At 35.3% G+C, this 22,027-nt stretch overlaps 4 protein-coding genes across 5 annotated transcripts in view; 2 read left to right on the top strand and 2 right to left on the bottom strand.

The window, feature by feature from the left end:
- LOC106141451 (uncharacterized) overlaps positions 1–22,027 on the bottom strand; it is an 85,483-nt gene that overhangs the window by 61,242 nt on the left and 2,214 nt on the right. The window lies entirely within an intron of this gene.
- On the top strand, positions 3,656–6,998 carry LOC106141199 (uncharacterized). Its single transcript, XM_013342857.2, has 3 exons — positions 3,656–4,122; positions 4,210–4,390; positions 4,738–6,998. Exons 1-3 carry the CDS (start codon positions 3,886–3,888, stop codon positions 5,928–5,930), a joined length of 1,611 nt encoding a protein of 536 aa, XP_013198311.2. The 5' UTR covers positions 3,656–3,885; the 3' UTR covers positions 5,931–6,998.
- On the bottom strand, positions 6,007–8,724 carry LOC106141203 (uncharacterized). Its single transcript, XM_060951692.1, has 7 exons — positions 8,386–8,724; positions 8,114–8,310; positions 7,830–8,008; positions 7,502–7,749; positions 7,167–7,338; positions 6,462–7,059; positions 6,007–6,351 (listed from the first exon to the last, which is right to left on the bottom strand). Exons 1-6 carry the CDS (start codon positions 8,511–8,513, stop codon positions 6,694–6,696), a joined length of 1,290 nt encoding a protein of 429 aa, XP_060807675.1. The 5' UTR covers positions 8,514–8,724; the 3' UTR covers positions 6,007–6,351; positions 6,462–6,693.
- LOC132903419 (uncharacterized protein K02A2.6-like) lies at positions 11,269–15,318 on the top strand. The gene has a single exon (XM_060951715.1). The coding sequence runs from the start codon at positions 11,269–11,271 to the stop codon at positions 15,316–15,318; it is 4,050 nt and encodes a 1,349-aa protein (XP_060807698.1).

Consider the following 22,027-nt stretch of genomic DNA (forward strand, 5'->3'; position numbering starts at 1 on the left):
CGCAATCTGCGGGAGATGTTTTCGTGAAAAGTGACGGAAGTGTGAAAAAGGAAGCTGGATAGACGTGCTAATTTTCGCCATTCGATTTGAAGGACTAATAAGTTGTTTCTTACACATCGTGCAAATACGGTAAGGTAATTTCTTATCTATTCTCGTCCTACAGTTTGATAAATACCGTCTTGTATAATTTCTTTATATTTGTGACTGACTGCTAACACGTCATAGAAGATATTAATTGGTGTGCCCGTTCCCAACTACTCGTATAAAGCCTAGTGTATATTCCAATAAAAGTCAGTTGTGTATAAATGTGTATGTAATACTCTAATCATCTATTTAAAAAATAGGGATAGGCTTACAAACTTGGGATTCTTTTTTAGGCGATGGGCTAGCAACCTGTCACTATTTGAATCTCAATTCTATCATTAAGCCAAACAGCTGAACGTGGCCATTCAGTCTTTTCAAGACTGTTGGCTATGTCTACCCCGCAAGGGATATAGACGTGACCGTATGTATGTATGTATTTCAAAAATAGCCACTGACACCGCTCTAATATTTAGCAAATTAATGTAAAATGCGCGCGCCTTTATACCGCACAGTAATGATAGGTATTGTGTTGTATTGTACACTAAGCCCAGTTTTTGTGAGCGACATCACATCATCGCTTAGATCACACAAGGACGTCGTACCGCGATTTTTAGATACTTATAATAATAATATATAGAAACTAGTGGTCAGGTTTGCCCCGGCTTTGCTTACGAAATACTATTTATTTTATTTATTTATTTATTGACAATAACCAACCCTATCATTACAGTGTTACCCAATGCGATAGAGTAGCTAATTAAATTACAATTATATTAAGCAAATTATTTGTGTACTTATGAGGATAATTCATATAACATAGCTCTTGTGAACTCAGTCAAAGTACAGTTGAACAAGTCTATGCTATTAGCGACCCCGTTCATAGCTTTTATTGCCCTTGTACTAAAACTACGCACCAAGGGTTCAAGTATGTAAAAGTAAATGTTCCAATAGTATGCTGATATGATGTTGGAGTTTTTGTGGAAAATATTTGAACGCGAAAACCGAAAAGTAATCCATTAAGAATGATTGTACATAAAACCATATATTTACAACCTCGGACGCAGGAAGCGCATTACTAACAATTAGATAACATTTTCTGACGTAAAAAAATTGATCCTTCATTGACTAATTAATTTTAAAATAAATTATTTCTTACTCGAATTTTATTACACTGTACATATTCTTAAAAACTGTTAATAATTATTTAAATCACTAAAAATAATAATATAAGATACATAATCAGGGCAAAACCGGCTATATTTAAAATTACCTACAAGGGCCGTCAAGCGACTTTATGCTTAAAAAATTATAACCCATTACCCTGAATGTATATGTCGCGGCGCTGTCATGGCCGACGACGGCTAGTTTGCAAAAGGAGTAATAAAACTTTTATTTTGTACATATTCTTCTATATTATAATTAAATTGTACATATTCTTCTTTATCCAATGACTGTTCTATTTTTGTTATATATATTTTATGTGCAATAAAGAGTTTACAAACAAACAAAACTTTTGATTAATTGTCAATGTTTGAATCTCAATTCCATCATTTAGCTATACAGCTGAATGTGGCCTTCAAATTTCTTCGAAATTGTTACCTGTGTCGTATGGTTGATAGAATCGAGCATTTTTAAAGACTTAAAACCTTTGTAAGTTACCTATGTTACACATATAGCGGCTCACTGGATAAGGTTAACATTAATTATAAGGAAACCTTGTGTCACATTTTGTTCCAGTAAAGGCTAAGAGGATCAACTTGACCACAATATACATAAAAATATATTAACATACATATGTTGATTGACACAGATACTAAGTGTCGGTGGACGAGTGATTAGTGCGGGTTTTTCAAACAAGGATGTAAACGCAAATTTGTATGTGATGTAATCAGCGCCATCTATTGGTAACGCGATGGAACTAAATCCATAACATACAAATTTGCTTTTACTTGCTCGATGCGTTGGATCGAGTAAAATTTGCACTAATAACTAGCCCTCAGGTTAATTAGAGTTCACATAATTAGAGTTATGATATATTCTTCGTATTTTTAATTAGCTTTAAGACTTATATCGGGTAGGAGTTTTTAAATCCAATAAAAAATGCGAAATCTTTAAAGTTCCGTTATGTCCGTCAGTACGTCAAATTACAGCCATTTTATTCGAGCGTACTTAATTTAGAAGCGAAACCCGACTCGCACTTGGCTAGTGTTTAAAAAATTCCTTCTTCTGAGGGACCAAATAACTCGTCTTTAAGACCTTAGAGGTCAGACCTTGAGGTCGGTCACGACCAAAGAGGTTCCCTTCGTCTGTTTTTATGATAATCTGTGGCTTTACATCCTTATCGTGACTAATTGATTGCTTACCATTATTTAAATAATGAACACGATTCTAATTTGAAATACGGGTATCTTAGAACGAGCTTTATCAATTAGTTTTGAAAAGCTTTTGGTATCTTCGCCAGGAATAAGATAAGGGCAACATACATATAATCACGTCTGTATCCCTTGCGGGGTAGACAGAGCCAAAAGTCTTGAAAGTCAAAAGGCCACGTTTAGCTGTTTGGCTTTACAATAAAATTGAGGTTCAAATAGCGACAGGTATCTAGCCCATCGCCTAAAAGAAGAATCCCAATTATATAAGCCTATCCCCTAGTCGCCTTTTACAACATCCATGGGAAAGAAATGGAGCAGTCCTATTCTTTTTTTAATTGGTGCTGAGACCCACACGGCACGGAAAAGGGCAAAATAGCAATAAATGGTTATTATAGTGTGTTTTTAGGGGGCATATTTGATTCAAAATAAATTCACATACACATGTACATAATATGTACCATAATATCTTTATCCCTTATCTATAATGTCGACAGAACTAATTGTTACTTAGACTTTATAACTGAATTGCGATTCAAATATTGGTTTAAGTTAAAGAAAGGTTGTTTGAAACTGGCAGAAAAACTGGTCTTATCATAGCGACACACGAGACATTTTTTTGCTCACCAAACGTTGGTATGTAAGGGCCCGGTATGGACAAATAGGCATACGGACAGCAAAAAAATTCACTGGCGCAACTCGAATTCTCGAGTGATTGCGTAAATTGAACGTATTGGGTACGGTCTGTTACTAACTTTACTTAATTACATTTTATTTTTTATCGACTTGTTTTTATTACCGTGTGGTTCCCGGCACCAATACAAAAAAGAATAGGACTACTCCATCTCTTTCCCGTGGATGTCGTAAAAGGCGACTAAGGGATAGGGTTATAAACTTGGGATTCTTCTTTTAGGCGATGGGCTAGCAACCCGTCACTATTTGAATCTCAATTCTATCATTAAGGCCAAATAGCTGAACGTGGCCTATCAGTCTTTTCAAGACTGTTGGCTCTGTCTACCCCGTAAGGGATAAAGACGTGATCATATGTATGTATGTTTTTATTACATTAAAGTCTATGCAGTCTCAATAACTGGCCAGTATTATTTCAATTAAAAATGACATAGACAATAATAATTAATTGTTGAATAGGGAACATGCAATAATTTTAGTTTTGATTTCATTTTAAAGAATTCCATGTAAAATAGGTCTTAACATATTGAAAAATTAAAACAATCTAATTTATCGTAAAAAAATGCGGCTTTAAACTGATCGTTTAAATTTTCGCGCCAAAACGGACCTACACTTCCAATGACGTCACACGTGTTTGACATTTGTCGTGCTTGCCTTCGTTATAGTATCTCTATTTAGTTTGTGCCTTCGTTGATTATTATAAATTGCAAACTTTCCAATAAGTTTATTGTAATAATTTAAAATGGAATATCCATCCACATCAGGTGATCACAATAATACCGAGAAAATTCGGATAAAAAGTCGTGTTGACTCATGTTTTGTGCCTATGTGTCCATCTACTTCAACAAAGTTTCCAAATAAATTGTTCTTGACTGGACCTACTGACCCAAAACTAAGAAGAAAGTGGTTTCAAGCTGCAAAGAGGAATGACTATTATTCTCCAAAGACTATTATTCGTTGCTGTGAAGACCACTTTGACGTAAGTTGGCGAATACTTACTTGTTATTATTGCTTGTACTGTACCTAAGTATTTTCAAAACTTAATGACATATTTTTAATTTTACAGTTGGAGAACGACGTCGAAAATTGGATGAAGTTTAAAATGATTGGGGGGAAACTTTATCTGAAAAAGGATGTGGTACCTCACTTTTTTGAATGCCAAAATAGAATGATGCCACTGAAACCTAGATCAGTAATAATGAAAAGGAAAATACGTGAAATTCTTGAGAGCATTGAAAATAATGCAGGTATAATATTTATAAATAAAGGATCCTTGATCAAATTAAGGACGTCCTGGTAAAGGGTCAGGTCAAAAGTACCCGAAACCGACGAGCTTGCATGAAGAGAGTTATGAATGTGGATGAAGTGAAGGAAATATGCAGAGATCGTGGCAAGTGGAAAGAGGTAGTCTCTGCCTACCCCTCCAGGAAAGAGGCGTGATTTTGTGTATGTATGTATGTATAATATTTATATATTCTTTCAGATTATTTTATTCTTACACTGAACATTCTAACTCACATTTTTTATAATGATATAAAAATAATACTTTCTGATAAAGAACTACCTAGATATATTATTGTTTTGCATTTTTCAGATCCATCTTTGGAGTGTTCATCAATCACAGAAACACATGATTCTCAGAATATAGAAATATCCAATGATAAAGGTGTACAGGTGTCTATATATCCTCATAAACGATCAAAACCAGTTCAAGTAGAAATGAAAATACCCCAAAAGACTGTAGCTTTATCACCTAAGAAAGTCAACATGAGGGATCATAAAACATCACCCATAAAACTAAATATGTATAAAATTATTTATTCTGAGTCTAGTGATACTGACAGTATTAGGAGTCTTTTTAAACCTGAGGATGAGACAGATAGCACTGCAGAATCAGTTTCAAGTGTATTTAAGCTGCAACAAAGACAGTTATGTGGCATAACAATGGGACGGATTATGGCACAGCCACAGTTATATATAGGGATTCCACTTTCTTGCAATATTCTTCTAGAATTTCTACAAAAATGCTTAAAATGCAATCTTTTTCATATTTGCCTAGTGTTAAAAAAGCTACGACTGAATGAACCATTTTCCATCTTAGCAGAAGATTTTGATATACATGAAACTACAGCAAGCAGAATATTTTCAAGAATATGTTGGAAAATGGCTGAAGTCTTAAAAAAGTTCATTATAAAGCCTTCACGAGAGTCAGTTCTTGCCAATTTACCAATTAGCTTCAGAAATTCTTTTTCTAAAACATATTGTATAATCGATTGCCTTGAAATAGAAATAGAAGTTCCTAGTGATGCAGTACACCAATCTCTGACCTATTCCTCTTACAAGAAATGCAACACTATAAAATATTTGATATCTTCAACACCAGACGGGGTGATAAACTTTGTCTCAGATGGATTTGGAGGCCGAACTTCTGATTTAAAAATCTTTGAAGAATCTGGATTTATGGATGTATTACCACCTAAAGCTTGTATCATGGCAGACAGAGGCTTCAAGCACATTGAAGAAGTGCTGGCAAAAAACCACTTTCAGTTGATAAGACCACCTAGTGTTAGCTCCTCCAAGAAAAGTTCAAAAGACGAAGTACTACGTTCTAAGAAAATTGCAAGTCTTCGAATCCATATTGAAAGAGTAATTAGAAGACTTCGAGAATTTGCTTTTCTAAAGCCACATGCCTGTGTAGATCATTTTCTTATACCCCAATTAGACTATAGTATAATCATTTGTTGTGCACTTGTGAATTTACAATCACCTTTAATTAAAATTGAATAAAAAACAATATTTTAGAAGCATAGTTTTATTTAATATTTTTCAGAAATTTTTGAAATACAAAAAAATGTGCTTAAATATTATATATATCTTTAAATTTCGGAAATACAGCATCTATCCAGAATTTCTTTGCAATATTCATTACAGATACAATGCTGTTGCCATATGACACACGGTAAATATCTACTTTTTTTGATATTTCACAATTTGGGTGTGCTATTTTCCTTTTGCTGAACAACATTTGCAGTTGTACTTGTGTCCAACATTTTGGTGTTATTTTATTGTCTTTCACATAGGAAAGTATGGCAGCTTCGGTTGAAGGACATTTGACTTCTATTGTATAATCTTCAGTAAGCCCGTCATGTGTTGCTCCAAAAATAGGATACTCGGCATTAAGACGTAGTCCAGCTTCTTCAATTTCAACCTGAATTGCAGAAACAAAAATATTAATTATGTACTACAAAAGCCTTGAACCAAACATTTCAAATTTCTTTTATTCAAAATATTCAAACAAACAAAAACCACCCAACTTACCTTTTCTTTCTTGCTTACTACTTTGAGAACTTCTTTTTCTAGTATTTTCCCTCTACTCATCGCAATGGAAGTAAATGCTCTCCCATTATTTTGTTCAGAAGGGAACCATTTATAGTTCTTCAGTGAGCATCTTCATAAAGAGTTGAGCCAGAAATTCTGCCGTATCTGTAAAAAACAATATTTGCGAAGCATAGTTTTATTTAATAAATTTTTGAAAAACAAAAAAATGTGCTTAAATATTATATATATCTTTTAATTTTGGAAATACAGCATCTATCCAGAATTTCTTTGCAATATTCATTACAGATATGATGCTGTTATCATATGGCACATGGTAAATATCTACTTCTTTTGATATTTCAAAATTTGGGTGTGCTATACAGAAAAGTGCTATTTTCCTTTTGCTGAACAACATTTGCAGTTGTACTTGTGTCCAACATTTTGGTGTTATTTTATTGTCTTTCACATAGAAAAGTATGGCAGCTTCGGTTGAAGGACATTTGACTTCTATTGTATAATCTTTAGTAAGCCCATCAGGTGTTGCTCCAAAAATAGGATACTCGGCATTAAGAAGTAGTCCAGCTTCTTCAATTTCAATCTGAATTGCAGAAACAAAAATATTAATTATGTACTACAGCCTTGAACCAAACATTTCAAATTTCTTTTATTTAAAATATTCAAACAAACAAAAACCACCCAACTTACCTTTTCTTTCTTGCTTACTACTTTGAGAACTTCTTTTTCTAGTATTTTCCCTCTACTCATCGCAATGGAAGTAAATTTTGAATGTTCTCCCAGAATTTTGTTCAGAAGGGAACCATTTATAGTTCTACAGTGAGCGGCTTCATAAAGAGTTGAGCCAGTAATTCTGCCGTACCTGTAAAATAGAAAAATAAACTTATATACAGTTAATATGCCAATCAAGTTTATGTTATGTGAGTATGAAAATGAGTTTATTTTGTCAAAATATTTTTTTTTATTCATGGTATTTTAGTGATAAATACAATAAACAATACTAAGCTAGAAGTCTTACTACTAACCTCAACTCAAACCATATTGGTGAATCACTTTGATGTTTGGTGGTGGAAAATACCATATTTATATTATCAGTGGTCATTTGCTTTGATAATGTTTCAAGAAATGATTCTGGAGAGTCCAACTTTCCAATCAAGCTTGAACACAGCTTATGAATGCTTGTAGTTTGTTGGTCTTCTTGAAAGTAGCGAAGAATACTTGCCCGACAATCTTTTTTATTGACAGCATCTACAAATTCTTTTAATATATCCACCTAAAAATATGCAGTTATTATTGTAATTTATTATATCATTTAACTTCTTTTCAATCTCATTAAATAAAAAAGCTGCTTACTTGAGAGAAACTGTTATTGACTGAAACTTGACCCATTTCTTTGGCTTTTATAAAAGATTTTCCAGAAGCACATGTAGATAATTTCGACTTCTTCCAATAGCATGTGACGGACGTAATTGGAGGCTCCTCAGACCTTCTGTGCAACCATAGCAATAGTGCAGCAGCATGCTTGCACCCACCTGTATATGATAAAGTTTTAGTCATGACAATCCATACCTCATAGCATTTAAAATAACCTTTTTTTTCGAACAGTTTCATTATTCATTAATGTCGTAATATTTTACCTTCAGAAGCTGCACAATCTTCGCATTGGCAGGACAGAACTAAGCTTTGTGCTTCATTTATTACAGCTGTAACACGATAACCTTCTTTTCGTACTTTGTGCTCTGGAGTAACTCGACTTTTCACTGTACATAATTCTCCATCTCTTTTAATTTGCACATAACCGATTGCGTTATCGCCGTAAGATTCCCTCGTTGAGCTAAAATATAACTGCTATGTTTGAAATTGCTGAATAAAATGTAAACAACGTTTAAAAACTATGATTCAAACATACCGTACTAATTTAGTCCCTTTCATTTCTACACTTGAAAACTCTGGACTCACGACAAAAAAAGTTACTACCATGTCGACACTAACTTTTGGTAAATTTCTAGAGTCTGCTCTATTAAATCCGACTTCCATTTTTATTAAAAACGTAAATAATAAGCACTGCTCATATATCAATCGCAAAGTTAACTTCTAAAAGTTGACACCGCACGAGTGACGTCACTGAACGCTGATTGGTGTTTTGAAATGCGTTTCGTTTAACGTAATTTTAATTCGTAATAATTGCTAAAAATCAACATAATTTAAAATAAAAACGTTGAAGAAGTCCTTCTTTTATATTTATTTAACATTTTAAACATAAAATTTTCATAAATATCATATTTGCATCTTCCCTATTTTGGCGTTATGTATGTTTTTTTGAGTGATTGACTTATTCCTTTACGTTTAAAAATTAAATCCTTTTGAAATTTTGCAGTGTGTGAGGCAAAAGAGATTCGTGAATTTCAGGGTTCTTTTCCAGACTCTTATTTTATGAAATATTCCTTTGTCATTTTGTTTGAATTCCAGACTCTTATTTTGTGAAATATTCCTCTGTCATCCCCTTTCGCCTTCCCACTTTATGTTATTCTATTCAGTGAACAAATCAATCATGATGTTAATGAGATATGACATAAGCTTTTTAATAGATAGAATCTGTACGTTTGTTCGTTATCAAAAGAATAGGTTGAATCTGTAGATAACAGTCAAATAGTTTTGTGGTTACCAAGTTTAGCGAATATTGCCCAAAAAAAAATCCTTTACAGCTAGGTGGCAATGGCAAATAAACTTTTGTTATAAATATCATAGAGTGACCACACATATGACGGTAAGAAAACCTGTTCCCTGTTCATGTATATAGGGTTGCCAAATAACAGTTTTTTAAATGTTACATACATACATGGTCACGTCTATATCCCTTGCGGGGTAGACAGAGCCAATAGTCTTGAAAAGACTGAATGGCCACGTTCAGCTATTTGGCTTAATGATAGAATTGAGATTCAAATAGTGACAGGTTGCTAGATTATCGCCTAAAAAATAATCAAAAGTTTGTAAACCTATCCCTTAGTCGCCTTTTACTACATCCACGGGAAAGAGATGGAGTGGCCCTATTCTTTTTTGTATTGGTGCCGGGAACCACACGGCACAACGCTGACTGAAACTGATTTTTTAAATGTTTACAACCCTAAATACAACTTATAAAGATCCTAGTCTCACAAAAGTACTGGCGAAAGATCAAACATGAACGTAAAAAATCGTGTAGTTTAACCAAGAAGATTGTTTAAAGCTATTGGATTATTGCGAACTCGACGTCGTTGAAGAAGATGCTGCAGTGCCGTTGGTTATCGCTTCTTCTGCACTGATTCTTTGGAAGCAGCACCAAACTAATAAAAAATATGACGTCAACCAATGGCTACTATAATTAATATATAATTAATCAACCAATGGCTTGAAACCAAGAATTGACAATTTTAAGTGATTTAATGAGTAATTAAAACTTTCTTGTTTTTTTTTAATAGAGTAAATGTATGTAGATAAAGCGAAAGTATCCGGAGATTGTGACAAATAATAAATATAATGACATAATAATAATAAATAAAAATAAATATTTAATATTTAGCTTTTTCCGGGATTATATCTTAGCGTTCAACTATTTAATTAGTCACGCTAACCTTTTTTTTTTATTAAAAGTTATAATTTAGAACTGTAATTTTGAAACTTTTGTTTGTAATTACCTACCACCCAATGCTCAATGACTGTATATTCATGAGTCAGTCACCCAAACTTGCAGTAAAACTAGATTCCTATTGAACCTAGACAATTCACAGGCACCAGTTAAGCTTGCGAAAGTGACAGCCCTACATACCAATGCGCTTGCGTCATGCGCGTTGTAAGAAAAAACGGCAAATACGCGGTTCACTCTTAACTGAATGTAGATGGCGGTGTTGAAAGATAATGACTCTAATGGTAGAGAAATATTTGACGCGTGTTCATTGGCCAATAATTTAGAAATACGAGAATGTTGTGAAACTTGTAAAAACTTCGAGTTTGGTAAGGGATAACTGTTTTCAAGTTTCCAATTAAAGTTGATACTTTGTGGCCAAATGAATCCAATTCAGATAACTGGATGTGTAGACATGATCCAATATGGATAAGGTTTCCAAGATTGCGAAGATCAGACGGGAGTCGCTTCGTGTAAACACCAAAATTATTCCCATTTCAGAACCATGTTCATGGGTGGACTCTCTGTAGAGAGGGGAGGAGGCAACAGGGACTGACGCCAGGAGGAAGAAAAAAAATCTTCAGAGTTCGCGACTAAAGCCCAGAAGAAGTCGACTACATAGTTCATTACAGAGGGATCCCTTTCATTCGACTAATTTTTTTGTCCTATTTTAGTTTGGCATAACGAGTTATGCATACTATTTTTTGTCATAATAGTTTTTTGGCATACTATTTCAAAAGGCATAAATATAGTTTAGACTAATTTATATTTTACTCGGAGCAGATGTAGTGTAATGCGCTATAAGGCGAGTACTTCTTAGGTTAGGTATGCCATGTAAAATTATGACACAAAATTTAATGCTAATAGATAGAGAACCCATTACAGATAGTTCAGTAGTCGTTTATTACTGTAAAAATACAATCACGCTAGCCTATTGTTGTGATTATTATTGGTGCATGTCATTTATTTGTGGGTATTGAATAAACAAATTGGTCTTGGTTCAACCTGCCTTTCAATTACGACATGGTGTCAGGTGTCGTCTAAAATAATTAATTTTCGGTATAAAAAGTCGACTTTAAGCTAAAATTAAGTGTTCGTACGTAGAAAAAGTGATAGTGTTTTATTATTACTATGGAACACGCGCGTCCGCCATCGGAATTATGCCTAGAGGGCGGGCCGGCAAACCGCGCTGACGCGTGGCGAAAATGGTACAAGCAGTTTTTGGTGTTCCTGAAGGCCTCGGGAGTCTATAAAGAACCGACAGATGTACAAGCCAGTCTCCTCATTAACCTGATAGGCTCAGAAGGTTACGACGTATATACTACGTTTAAATTCGAAAAGGAGACTGATCGGGAGAATTTCGACAAGTTGGTCAGCAAATTTAATGAGCATTTCGGTACGAAACAAAATACTACCATGGCTCGTTTCAAATTTTTTACAAGAAATCAAGAAAATGGTGAATCTGTCGATGAGTACGTCACAGCATTGAAAATACTTTCGCAGCATTGTGAATTCGAGCATCTCGAAGAAGGTCTGATACGCGATCGTGTTGTTTGCGGGGTCACCGATGGAAAAATACGTGATCGATTACTGAGAGCTGAGGATCTGACCCTCGCACGAGCTGTGAAGATTTGTCAAGCTAGTGAGATGTCTACAGAGGAAAAACGGCAGATAGAAGGAACCAAGGCGGTAACCGACGGGGGCGCGTCGTCGGCAGCCGTGGACGTGGTGTACGGCGGCGCAGGCGGACCGTCGCGAGCGGCGCGTGGCGGCTGGGGCCGGCCGCGGCCGCGGGGCCAGCTCCGTGCGGCCGGCGCTCGGGGAGCGGCCACTGCAGGCGGCCGACGCGGGGCAGCTTCTAGGAGTGCGTGTCGGGCTTGCATGAAGGATCAGTGTGACGGAGACTATAAGTGTGCGGCTAGAAATGCTCAATGTTTTTGGTGCAGTGAACGGGGACATTTTAAAAGTGCATGTCCTAAGTTAAAGAGCAGAGTATACCAAATTGAGGAAGAGTTATCAACTGACGATTCAGATTTGTACTACGTCTCCACGGTCGACAATTTCGGTGACGGTATGGACAGCCACAAATGGTATGAGACTTTATTTTTATATGGTAGTGATTTAAAAGAAAGATTTAAGCTAGATACTGGTTCGGATTTAAATGTAATGTCCTTGAAAACATATTGTAAATTGGGTTTGAACTTATCAGAGTTAACATCAGATAATACGAGAGCTTTATCGTTTTGTGGCAATTTTATTCCTATTGTTGGATCATGTTACATCAATTGGTTTTATAAAAATAAAGTGTATAAATTACGTTTCATAATTTCTGAACACGACTGTCAAAATGTGCTGGGCAAATTTTCTTGTGAACAACTAGGCTTAATAAAACGTTTATATTCAATAGATATTAACCAGTATGATGATATTTTCAAAGGTTTGGGAAAGTTGCCTGGCAAATACAAAATAGTAACAATTCCGGGCGCGCAGCCGTCAGTCTGTCCCGTTAGAAAAATACCCGTGGGCGTACGAGATAAGTTACGAATCGAATTAGATCGAATGGAAAATCTAGGCGTTATTAGAAGAGTGACGCACCCGACCCCGTGGGTGAATGCAATCGTAGTGGCGGCGAAAAAAGATGGCAGCATTCGAGTGTGCCTCGACCCGCGGCCGCTTAATAGGGCCGTGCGACGCGCACACTACCCGTTGCCGACGCTCACTGATATCGCGACTAAATTAGAAGGAGCTAGGTATTTTAGTAAATTAGACGCTCGATCTGGATTTTGGATGGTTCAGTTAGATGATGATAGCGCTGATTTATGTACGTTTGGAACACCATATGGCAGATACCAGTATCTACGTTTACCTTATGGTATAAACTGTGCATCTGAAGTTTTTCATCAAAAAATACGTCAAATATTAGAGGGCTTAGAGGGCGTAGATTCATTTGTTGATGATGTCATAGTTTGGGGGTCTTCAATTTCAGAACATGACGAGAGGCTTAAGCTTTTATTAAATAGGGCACGTGATGCTGGTATTAAATTTAATAAAGAAAAATGTGAATTTTGTGTTCAAACGGTAACTTACCTTGGACATACCTTTAGCTCCAAAGGTATGCAAATAGATGAAAGTAAACTTAAGGCAATTCGTGACATGCCGAATCCGCAAGACAGGAGTTCATTAGAGCGTTTTTTGGGCATGGTAAATTATTTATCAAAATTTATACCACATTATTCAGAGATAGCGGCTCCTCTACGTATCCTTTTGAAAAAAGACTCTGTATGGAATTGGGACGAAGTACATGAAGCGACCGTGCGGCGTTTAAAAGAGTCAGTGTGCGCCGCGCCTGTACTGGCTTTGTATTCTGCGCGCGAGCCGGTGCTGTTATCAGTAGACGCGAGCTCTCGCGCGCTCGGCGCAGTGCTCATGCAGGGCGGCCGGCCGGTCGAGTATGCGTCATCCACACTCACCGACACGCAATGCAGGTATGCTCAAATTGAAAAAGAGCTGTTGGCGATCGTGTTTGCGCTCGAACGATTTCACCAATATGTTTATGGCCGTAAAGATGTCACAGTGGAGACGGATCACAAGCCATTGGAAACGCTATTTCATAAGGCGTTGGATTCCGTTCCAGCCAGACTGCAGCGCATGATGTTACGTATACAGGGATACGATTTCAAGGTTACGTATAAACCTGGAAAATATATGTTCGTTGCAGACACCCTTTCGAGGGCACCTTTACCTGAACAGTTACAACAAAAAGTAAGTGATGAAATTTCGGAGCAATCATGTTTTCTTATAGAAAATGTTAGGTTTAGTGACAGTAAATTGAGTATGATAAAGGAGCATACAATGAAAGATGAAGAATGTCAGTTAATTATAAGATATATAAAAAATGGCTGGCCAAATTATAAGTATGAAGTGGATGAAAGAGTAAAAGAGCAGTGGTCGTATAAGGAAAGTTTTGAATATGTCGATGGTATAATATTTAAAGATAATTTGGTTTATATTCCATTTAAGTTAAGGTACGAAATGGTAAAGCGAGTTCACGATGGGCATATGGGTATAGATAGATGCAAACGGCATGCGCGGGATGTGATGTTCTGGCCAGGGATGTCTCGAGACATCGAGAGTGCAGTACGCCGCTGTGCGACGTGCGCCGAGAGGGTGGCGCGGCCCGCGCGGGAACCGCTCTTGCCACATCCTATCCCGAGCCTGCCGTGGGCTAAAATAGGCTCGGACATATTTCAGAACGGTAACAAGTATTTTTTAATCTTAGTCGACTATTTTTCGAATTATATCGAAGTTTGTCCACTGCTGAACATTACTAGCAAGACAGTCATAACAGCGATGAAGGATCAATTTGCAAGGCACGGCATCCCACAGGAACTGATAACTGATAATGGGCCAGCGTATGCCTCGAAGGAATTTGCTACATTTAGTAAGCAATGGGGGTTCAAACATGTTACGAGTTCGCCGAAATATCCGGTATCAAATGGACGAAGTGAGAAGGCAGTACACATAGTTAAAAATATGTTAACCAAATCTTTGTCATCTGGTTCTGATTTCTATTTAGGGTTGCTAAACCTTAGAACAACTCCCAGGGATGGAATTAGCTCACCATCTCAGTTACTTATGGGACGCAGGCTTAGTTCCAGGCTCCCATCTCACGACTGTAAACTGCAACCCAGCCGTGACAACCGTGACGATTATAAGGCTATCACAAGCAAGCAAGCCCGCGACAAACAGCACTATGATAAACGAGCACGAGCGTTGCCGGAGCTGCGGGCTGGGCAACGTGTGGTGATGGTGGACGCCGGAGACAGGAAGCACGCGCGCGTCCAGGCGCGGGCGCCACAACCACGCTCCTACTTCGTAATAGACTCAACAGGAAAGCGGTACAGAAGAAATAGACGCCATTTAATTAATGTGGAGGCAGCTCTTTCTTCTACATCCCAATATACGCCCGAGGAGCAAGAACATTACGAGGAAGAGGATTGGTCCATGGCCGAAAGTGAGGACAACGCAGATGATCCTACGTTTGTTTTAACCAGCGGGGATGGGTCGCGTCTCTCTGAGGACTCCCGGGGTGATATTTTGAAAGGCCGGTTAGATCGCGCGCGCAGACCGGCGGCTGAGGCGGCCCGCACTATTATTGCCAAACTAAATAGGGAAAAATAAATCATAATGCAATCTGAGCTTAAAATTAGAATTGTATAAAATTGGTATAAAAGATTGTACTATGTTACTTCACCCAAGCTGTTATTGTTAATTGTCCGACTTCATAAAATTAAATGTATGTAAGTATTTTTATTTTTGTATGTATGTTCACCAATTTTCTTAGTCATTTTTTTTTCCAAATTTTCGATTAATATATTTTTGTTTAAAAGGGCTTATATATATCAGCGGTGATCCCATAAAAATTACAATGATAAGATTAGCCTTTATAAAAAACTGTAAAAATATACATTAATCTAGATATATAATATATATATATTAAGGTATGTAGTATTGAAGTCGGTTATATGTTTATTTTTCTTGTTTTTTTTTTTTTTTCTCTATGTATATTATTGTTTAAGTTGCTGACTCATAACATAACAAATTATTTTAATTTTTTTTTTTCTGTTAATTTTTTTTTTGTGAGGGAAAGATGTTGTGATTATTATTGGTGCATGTCATTTATTTGTGGGTATTGAATAAACAAATTGGTCTTGGTTCAACCTGCCTTTCAATTACGACACCTATCACAGCGCAGAATGTTACACCATCAGCCAATAGCTGTGAAGATACGCGCTATCAAAGTTTCTCTATGAAATCATAAATATAACTTTCCTACCCATAGTCGGAGCCGCGGTTCCCCAGGCATTACACTTAGTCGAAAAATCTCTCTTCGTGGCGGTCGAGTCAGAAACATTGGTCTCACTACAAATTATTAGACCAAAACAAAGACAGGTCCCATTCTCGAATGTGCTCCGAAGGTAAAAATCTCTATTGAGATCTCCAATCAAGTTCAAACAACCGCCATTGTGTCTCGTGCGAATTGACCGAAACGAACACAATAGGATTGCAAAACCAGATATGTTTCATCGGGTGATCTTATTATTTACGCTATAAGTTGCCTTGGATAAGATGAAATTGAAACCGGCTAAGTTAAAGAGATTTGATACACTCCTGATTGTGATGTGAAAGAAGATATAGTGACAGTAATACATAGATAGTTAAGTCATCTGAAGAGGATGAATGAAATAAGATCGATTAAGCAGATATAAAAGGATGGGCGTCCTGACGAGTCAGAAGTTGACTTTGCATGAAGAGAGTCATTTTTGATGTCAGTCAGAATTGATGAAGCAAAAGATTAAAAGCACTCTCATAACCTTTCGCTTGGATTTCACTACAAGTCACAATTTTCTCTTAGTTATATTTTCCTTCACGAATTCCATAATTACTTCCCTTTTTCTGTTTGTTCCTACTTCTACCAATGAAGTTTTCCCTCAACCATAACAAGTAAAGATTCCGACAAAAATGGCTTTGTGTTAGAAGTTTGTGTGTGCGAAATACTTAGATTGGTTAGCAGATAATTCACAACATAAACAAGCGAAAATATCTAATAATAAATCATAACATAATTAAGGTTGGCAGGAAGAGATCCCACTTAGGGATAAGTCCGCCTTTGTACTGTACTGTTTTATATTTGTAATGTACTCTTTAGTGAACAATAAAGCATTAACTTACTTACTTACTTACCAAACCATCTTGAGTAGGTACTTTAGATTTGTGGAAAGAGGCTTCAAACATATCGTCATTTATTTTTTCATTTTCCCTTCTTTAAGACAGAAGATTAAAATGAAAAGATTGTTAGATTGGTTGAATTGATAAAGCATTATCAACGAATAATATTGGAACTTTCGTATTGAAGAAAATTTGTCTTTTATTCATCTCCCTATCTTTAAGACAGGGGGTTAAAATGAAAAGTCCGCCGTTATAAAACCATTGTAAACGCTATTCGAAGAAAAACCCGGAACATTGTTCTCCCATGTAATTACAACATTAACCTGAGAAATTACCGTTTCTCACGGCTATTTTATCTCGTTTACCATTTGCTAACTGTTACAGAACACAACTATTGTTATTGTGTAAAAATAGAGACAAAATTGTTCTTAGCTGCGGCGCAAATGCCTTTGTCAAATCTTTGAATCACCGATTAATGTTATTTACTCTTTCACGCAAAAAACTACTGAACCGATTACGATGAAATTTGGTATGTAGGTAGCTGAAAACCCAGAATAACATATAGGCTACTTTTTATCTCGGAGTTCCCGCGAGATTGATTCCACGTGGGCGAAGTCGCGGGCGGTCTCTAGTTTATCATAAGGGTCGCCACATCTTTGAAACAGTAATACTATACATATATATGTATATGGACTTGACTTATACAATTTAGTTATTGACATGATTTACACAAGCTGAATTAAAAACCCTCTACACTTTGCTATAAACTAGGGTTACCAGATAGTCTCGATTTATTGGGATTTTTCCGTTTTATCGACAATATGAAGATGAGCAAAACATAAAGTGTTTTGCACAAATGTCAAATTCCTATAGCAAAGAAGAAAATAAAAGTAATTACTTATGCTGAATTTAAAAAAAAAAACGTTTTTTTTTTTGTAATATTTTTGAATCGAATCATTTTAAGCACAGATGGTGATTTTATCTTCAATGAATAACATAAGAACTTGTCCTAATCGACGTCACAAATCTAAACCTCGATTCTTTAAATATCATAAGACGTGTCGTAAAATCCAATAACGATTATTTCATTTGGTGTTGAACGAATTTCAAGGTTGACTTTATTTTATTATCGGCGCACTGAACCAACCGTTTGAATTCTTTTAGAGCATTGAAATTGGTGAAAAGCAATAGAAATTCCACATGAAACTAAAGGGATAATGTGTCTTGCACTGCATGCAGTTTTCAGCGCAGGCTGTAACATTGTCAAATAAATCTGAGGATTGAAATGCAATAAAAAAACGATATGCAGCCACAACCTTCAATTGCGTCGTAACATTCACTAATACTAAAGATTTTTAGATTCTTTAATTTGACGGTGTATTATTTGAATTACGGTTCCGTTTAAACTTAAGCCAATTATAATATAGCATGTGCTATGTACTTGTTTCTTTAGTCTCCGCCAACGATAACCGTGTTATCAGATTAACTTAGACAAGAAATGTACTTAGCACAGTTAAAAATAGTCTTACTTTTATTTTCTTACTGGACATCCAATTACATTAAGAATTTTAATAGTTAGAACTGCATTTTAAAACCTTTTGCCAGCTATTATACAACGTTTAAATAATTCTGGTCCTTCGTAATCTTACGAGCCGGATGCCATAGCATTTTTAAATACATTTACAGTCTTTATCTATTTAAGCGAATATGTGCAGAACGGAATGTTGTGTGGTTAACTAGAAAAATTGCATTACTGAGAAATTAGGTTTACTTACTTGTTTTTTTTATGTGTACACAATGTGAGTACATTTATTTGAATTGAACTAAATTTATGTTCCAATCAGTCAATTAAGGGAGTGAATAATAAACTTTGTATTCTTCTTTGCGGGCTAGCAACCAGTCACTATCTGAACCTCAATTCCATCGCTAAGCCATTGAGCTGAACATCTAACCTTGCAATCTTTTCGTGTGTGTAAATGTTCGATTTACATAAAATTTATAACGCTTTTTAAATGGACCAAATACCAACTAACTTTTTTAAAGTTAAAAAATACAACAGGTTTTCATCTAACTTACTAATTACTTATCAACACATTTGTGCAAAATTTTAAATTTCCTGTAGCCGTCTACTATAATTTATAAACAACTCATACATAATTAAAAATCACTAATTAAGTTTTTATAGGGTCTTGCATACCTAACCTACTTCAAAATGTTTCTTAATGGTTTCAACATGTTAATTAATTAGTAATAAATTTACGTTACCTTGACGACCTATTTTTACATAGCTTTCTTCAGTTTGACTAACATTTATCAATAAATCAGATTGTGCATTACATCGCCAGATAAGGGTGACTATGAGTTTAAAATTCAACGATTTTTTTCAAGAATAATGTAGCGAAATATATTGTATTGGATATATCATAGAAAATGTTTTTAAGTGTTATTAATCATATAATAAAATATATTTATTTACTATATGTATGTTTGCCTATTTTGTGAAATCCTGGTTTGGGCTTTATATTGTTAAATGTGTCATTAAACTTTTATTGTCATACTACGTAAATAAAATACAGATATTTTTAATAATAAATAGCTTTAGATTCCTCTTGTAGGCAATGGGCTAGCGAACTGTCACTACGAGTATTTGAATCTCAATTCCATCATGAAGCTATACAGCTGAACGTCGCCTTTTAGTCTTTTCGAGACATTTGGCTCTTTCTACCCTGCTAGGGATGTACACGAGACTATATGTATGTAGAAAAATACACAAATTATTTTGTCCGTGGTATTGTTTGCAGATTTAATACTCGTACTATTAATATCAAGTAACGTGTGATTGAATCGCAACTCTAAACACAATTGTTGAACTTTCAATATTTCCCACGACATCTTATGTTCCCAGCTTTGCCTTCCTGTATTAAAACAATAACCAATATTCTTAGTACAATACAATCCGATCAAGGTTCTGGCTTCTTGGTTTTTGAACCTTGTACTTTTTAGCTCCTGCCAGAGATGTGATAAGGTCGCCTTTTAGTAAAACCTTGTTGATTGTTTTCTATCATCCCCCGGTTTCGTACTCATTTCTGGGTATTCCTATGACTATGATCCTAGATTTGGTAAGTCAGTTTTACACGAAACGTCTCCCGTCTGACCTCCACAATCAATGCATTATTTTGATTTGGACCTTCGTTTTAGTCACATATTTGTTTATAGTTAACTCACGACTCATTTGTTTTTATTTTTTATTAGAAAATTCACAAATTAACCAATTAATAAATTTTAATAACGGTTATATGCACGAATTTTGTTTTAGAAACTTCCCATTTTTCAACAAACCAGCAATTTTTTAATCATTATTAACTCATTAAACCAAATTTTCAACAATTCGTCGTTACGAAAGTGGACGCCGATCTTAATTCGAAAGAACTCACAATTTACATAAAAAGCGGCTTATGTAAGGGAAAGTTGTTTAACTTTGCCGAAACACATAAGTTAACATGAAAGTCACGCGTGCGAAATTAACGAGAAAAAATACTGAGAAAAAAAATCATTTAATAACTTGTTGCTCATTATTACATACATGATTGTCAGGTGGATTGGAAATTCAGCATTTTTTTATAGCTAATTTATTACGTGACTCCAACATCAAATCAGACTTCTTCCTAAAATTTAAGTCTATTTAAAAATCGATCAAATTATGATCTATGAACTAATGGTACGGAAGCCCTGGGTGCGCAAGCCCGGTTCACACTTGACCGGTTTTAATATTTGAACTAAGGAAGAATCAAATTCAAATATACATTGACCACAATTTCCGTAAAGAAAAAAGTAAAAAAAATCAATGTAGGCAACCTTCTTGTTGCCATGATTTTGTTTTGTTAGAGATATGTCAAAAATAATTTTTATTGTTAATAATTCTCAATTTTTATGTTCATTAATATAGTAATTTTAAACTGATTTTTTTCTCTCCTCTTATCTCCTTCTATCTTCTGTAGGAATAAATAACTTTATAACTATACTTTCTACAATCAAAGAAACTGTACATTTCTGTTACTTTGTCAATGGGCTGGCGTTACGTCAACGCCTATATGCTTTGACTAATTGCATGTTAAAAGTAGTCATTTGCCTGTAAGTGTACACTTCACATGCGGAATTATGTAAGCAGTTGTATACTACTAGTTTACTACATTGTGTCATAAGTGTCTGAAAAATATGATTACATTCTTCGCTTCATTCACATATCAAGCTTTTCTTGCCAACTTATGTATACCTTGATCTAAACTTTTTTGTTTCTTATATGTTTTAGCTTACCTTCACTAAAATTATCTACTTAAATTCTAAAGTCTCTGTTATACAGTAGCATTATTGCCTCTAAAACACAAGTTCCGAGTTTAAACCTAGGACTATTGATTGGGGCGAATATCAAGGTAGATACTGAACTTATTCAAGTATCGTTGAGTTGCCATTATCATAAGGCAAGTTACGAGTACTGTTTGAAATATATCATTGAGCCTTTGATTATATTTACCAGTTTTCTTCAATTTCAATTGAGTTTCGCGCAAATTAATTTTATAATATATCAAAAAACAATTTATTTACATGTTAATATAATTACTTAAATAAAGATAAATAAGATTGATCGCTGTATTAAAGAAATCATTGACTTTTGATTACACTTAACTGTTACATGTTTTAATATTCTTTTAAGTGACATTCAGGTGGAATGAAACACATATGTTGTGCATCTGTGACTCACATAAACTGCATTTACAATGTCAAGGTAATTGTTTTTCTTTAAATGTAAACATTTGACCTTAATTTCAAAGCAGGTGTAGGTGTCAATGTGAAATATATTAGTCACCTTGCATAGGTGTTGATGAATTTGATGATACGCCCAAGTATTTTAAAATCTATTCAGATGTCGCTTTATCTAGCCAGATCGTTAAGATTTTTAATCTGTCTTATACATGCATATGATCACGTCTATATCCCTTGCGAGCCAAAAGTCTTGAAAATACTGACAGGCCACGTTCAGCTGTTCGGTTTACTGATAGAATTGAGCATATAAAGTGACAGGTTGCAAGCCCATCGTCTGAAAAAAAAAATCCCTAGTTTATAAGGCTATCCCTTAGTCGCCTTTTACGATATCCATTGGAAA

The sequence above is a fragment of the Amyelois transitella genome, chromosome 26 (genome assembly GCF_032362555.1).
Source record: "Amyelois transitella isolate CPQ chromosome 26, ilAmyTran1.1, whole genome shotgun sequence".
NCBI lineage: Eukaryota > Metazoa > Arthropoda > Insecta > Lepidoptera > Pyralidae > Amyelois > Amyelois transitella.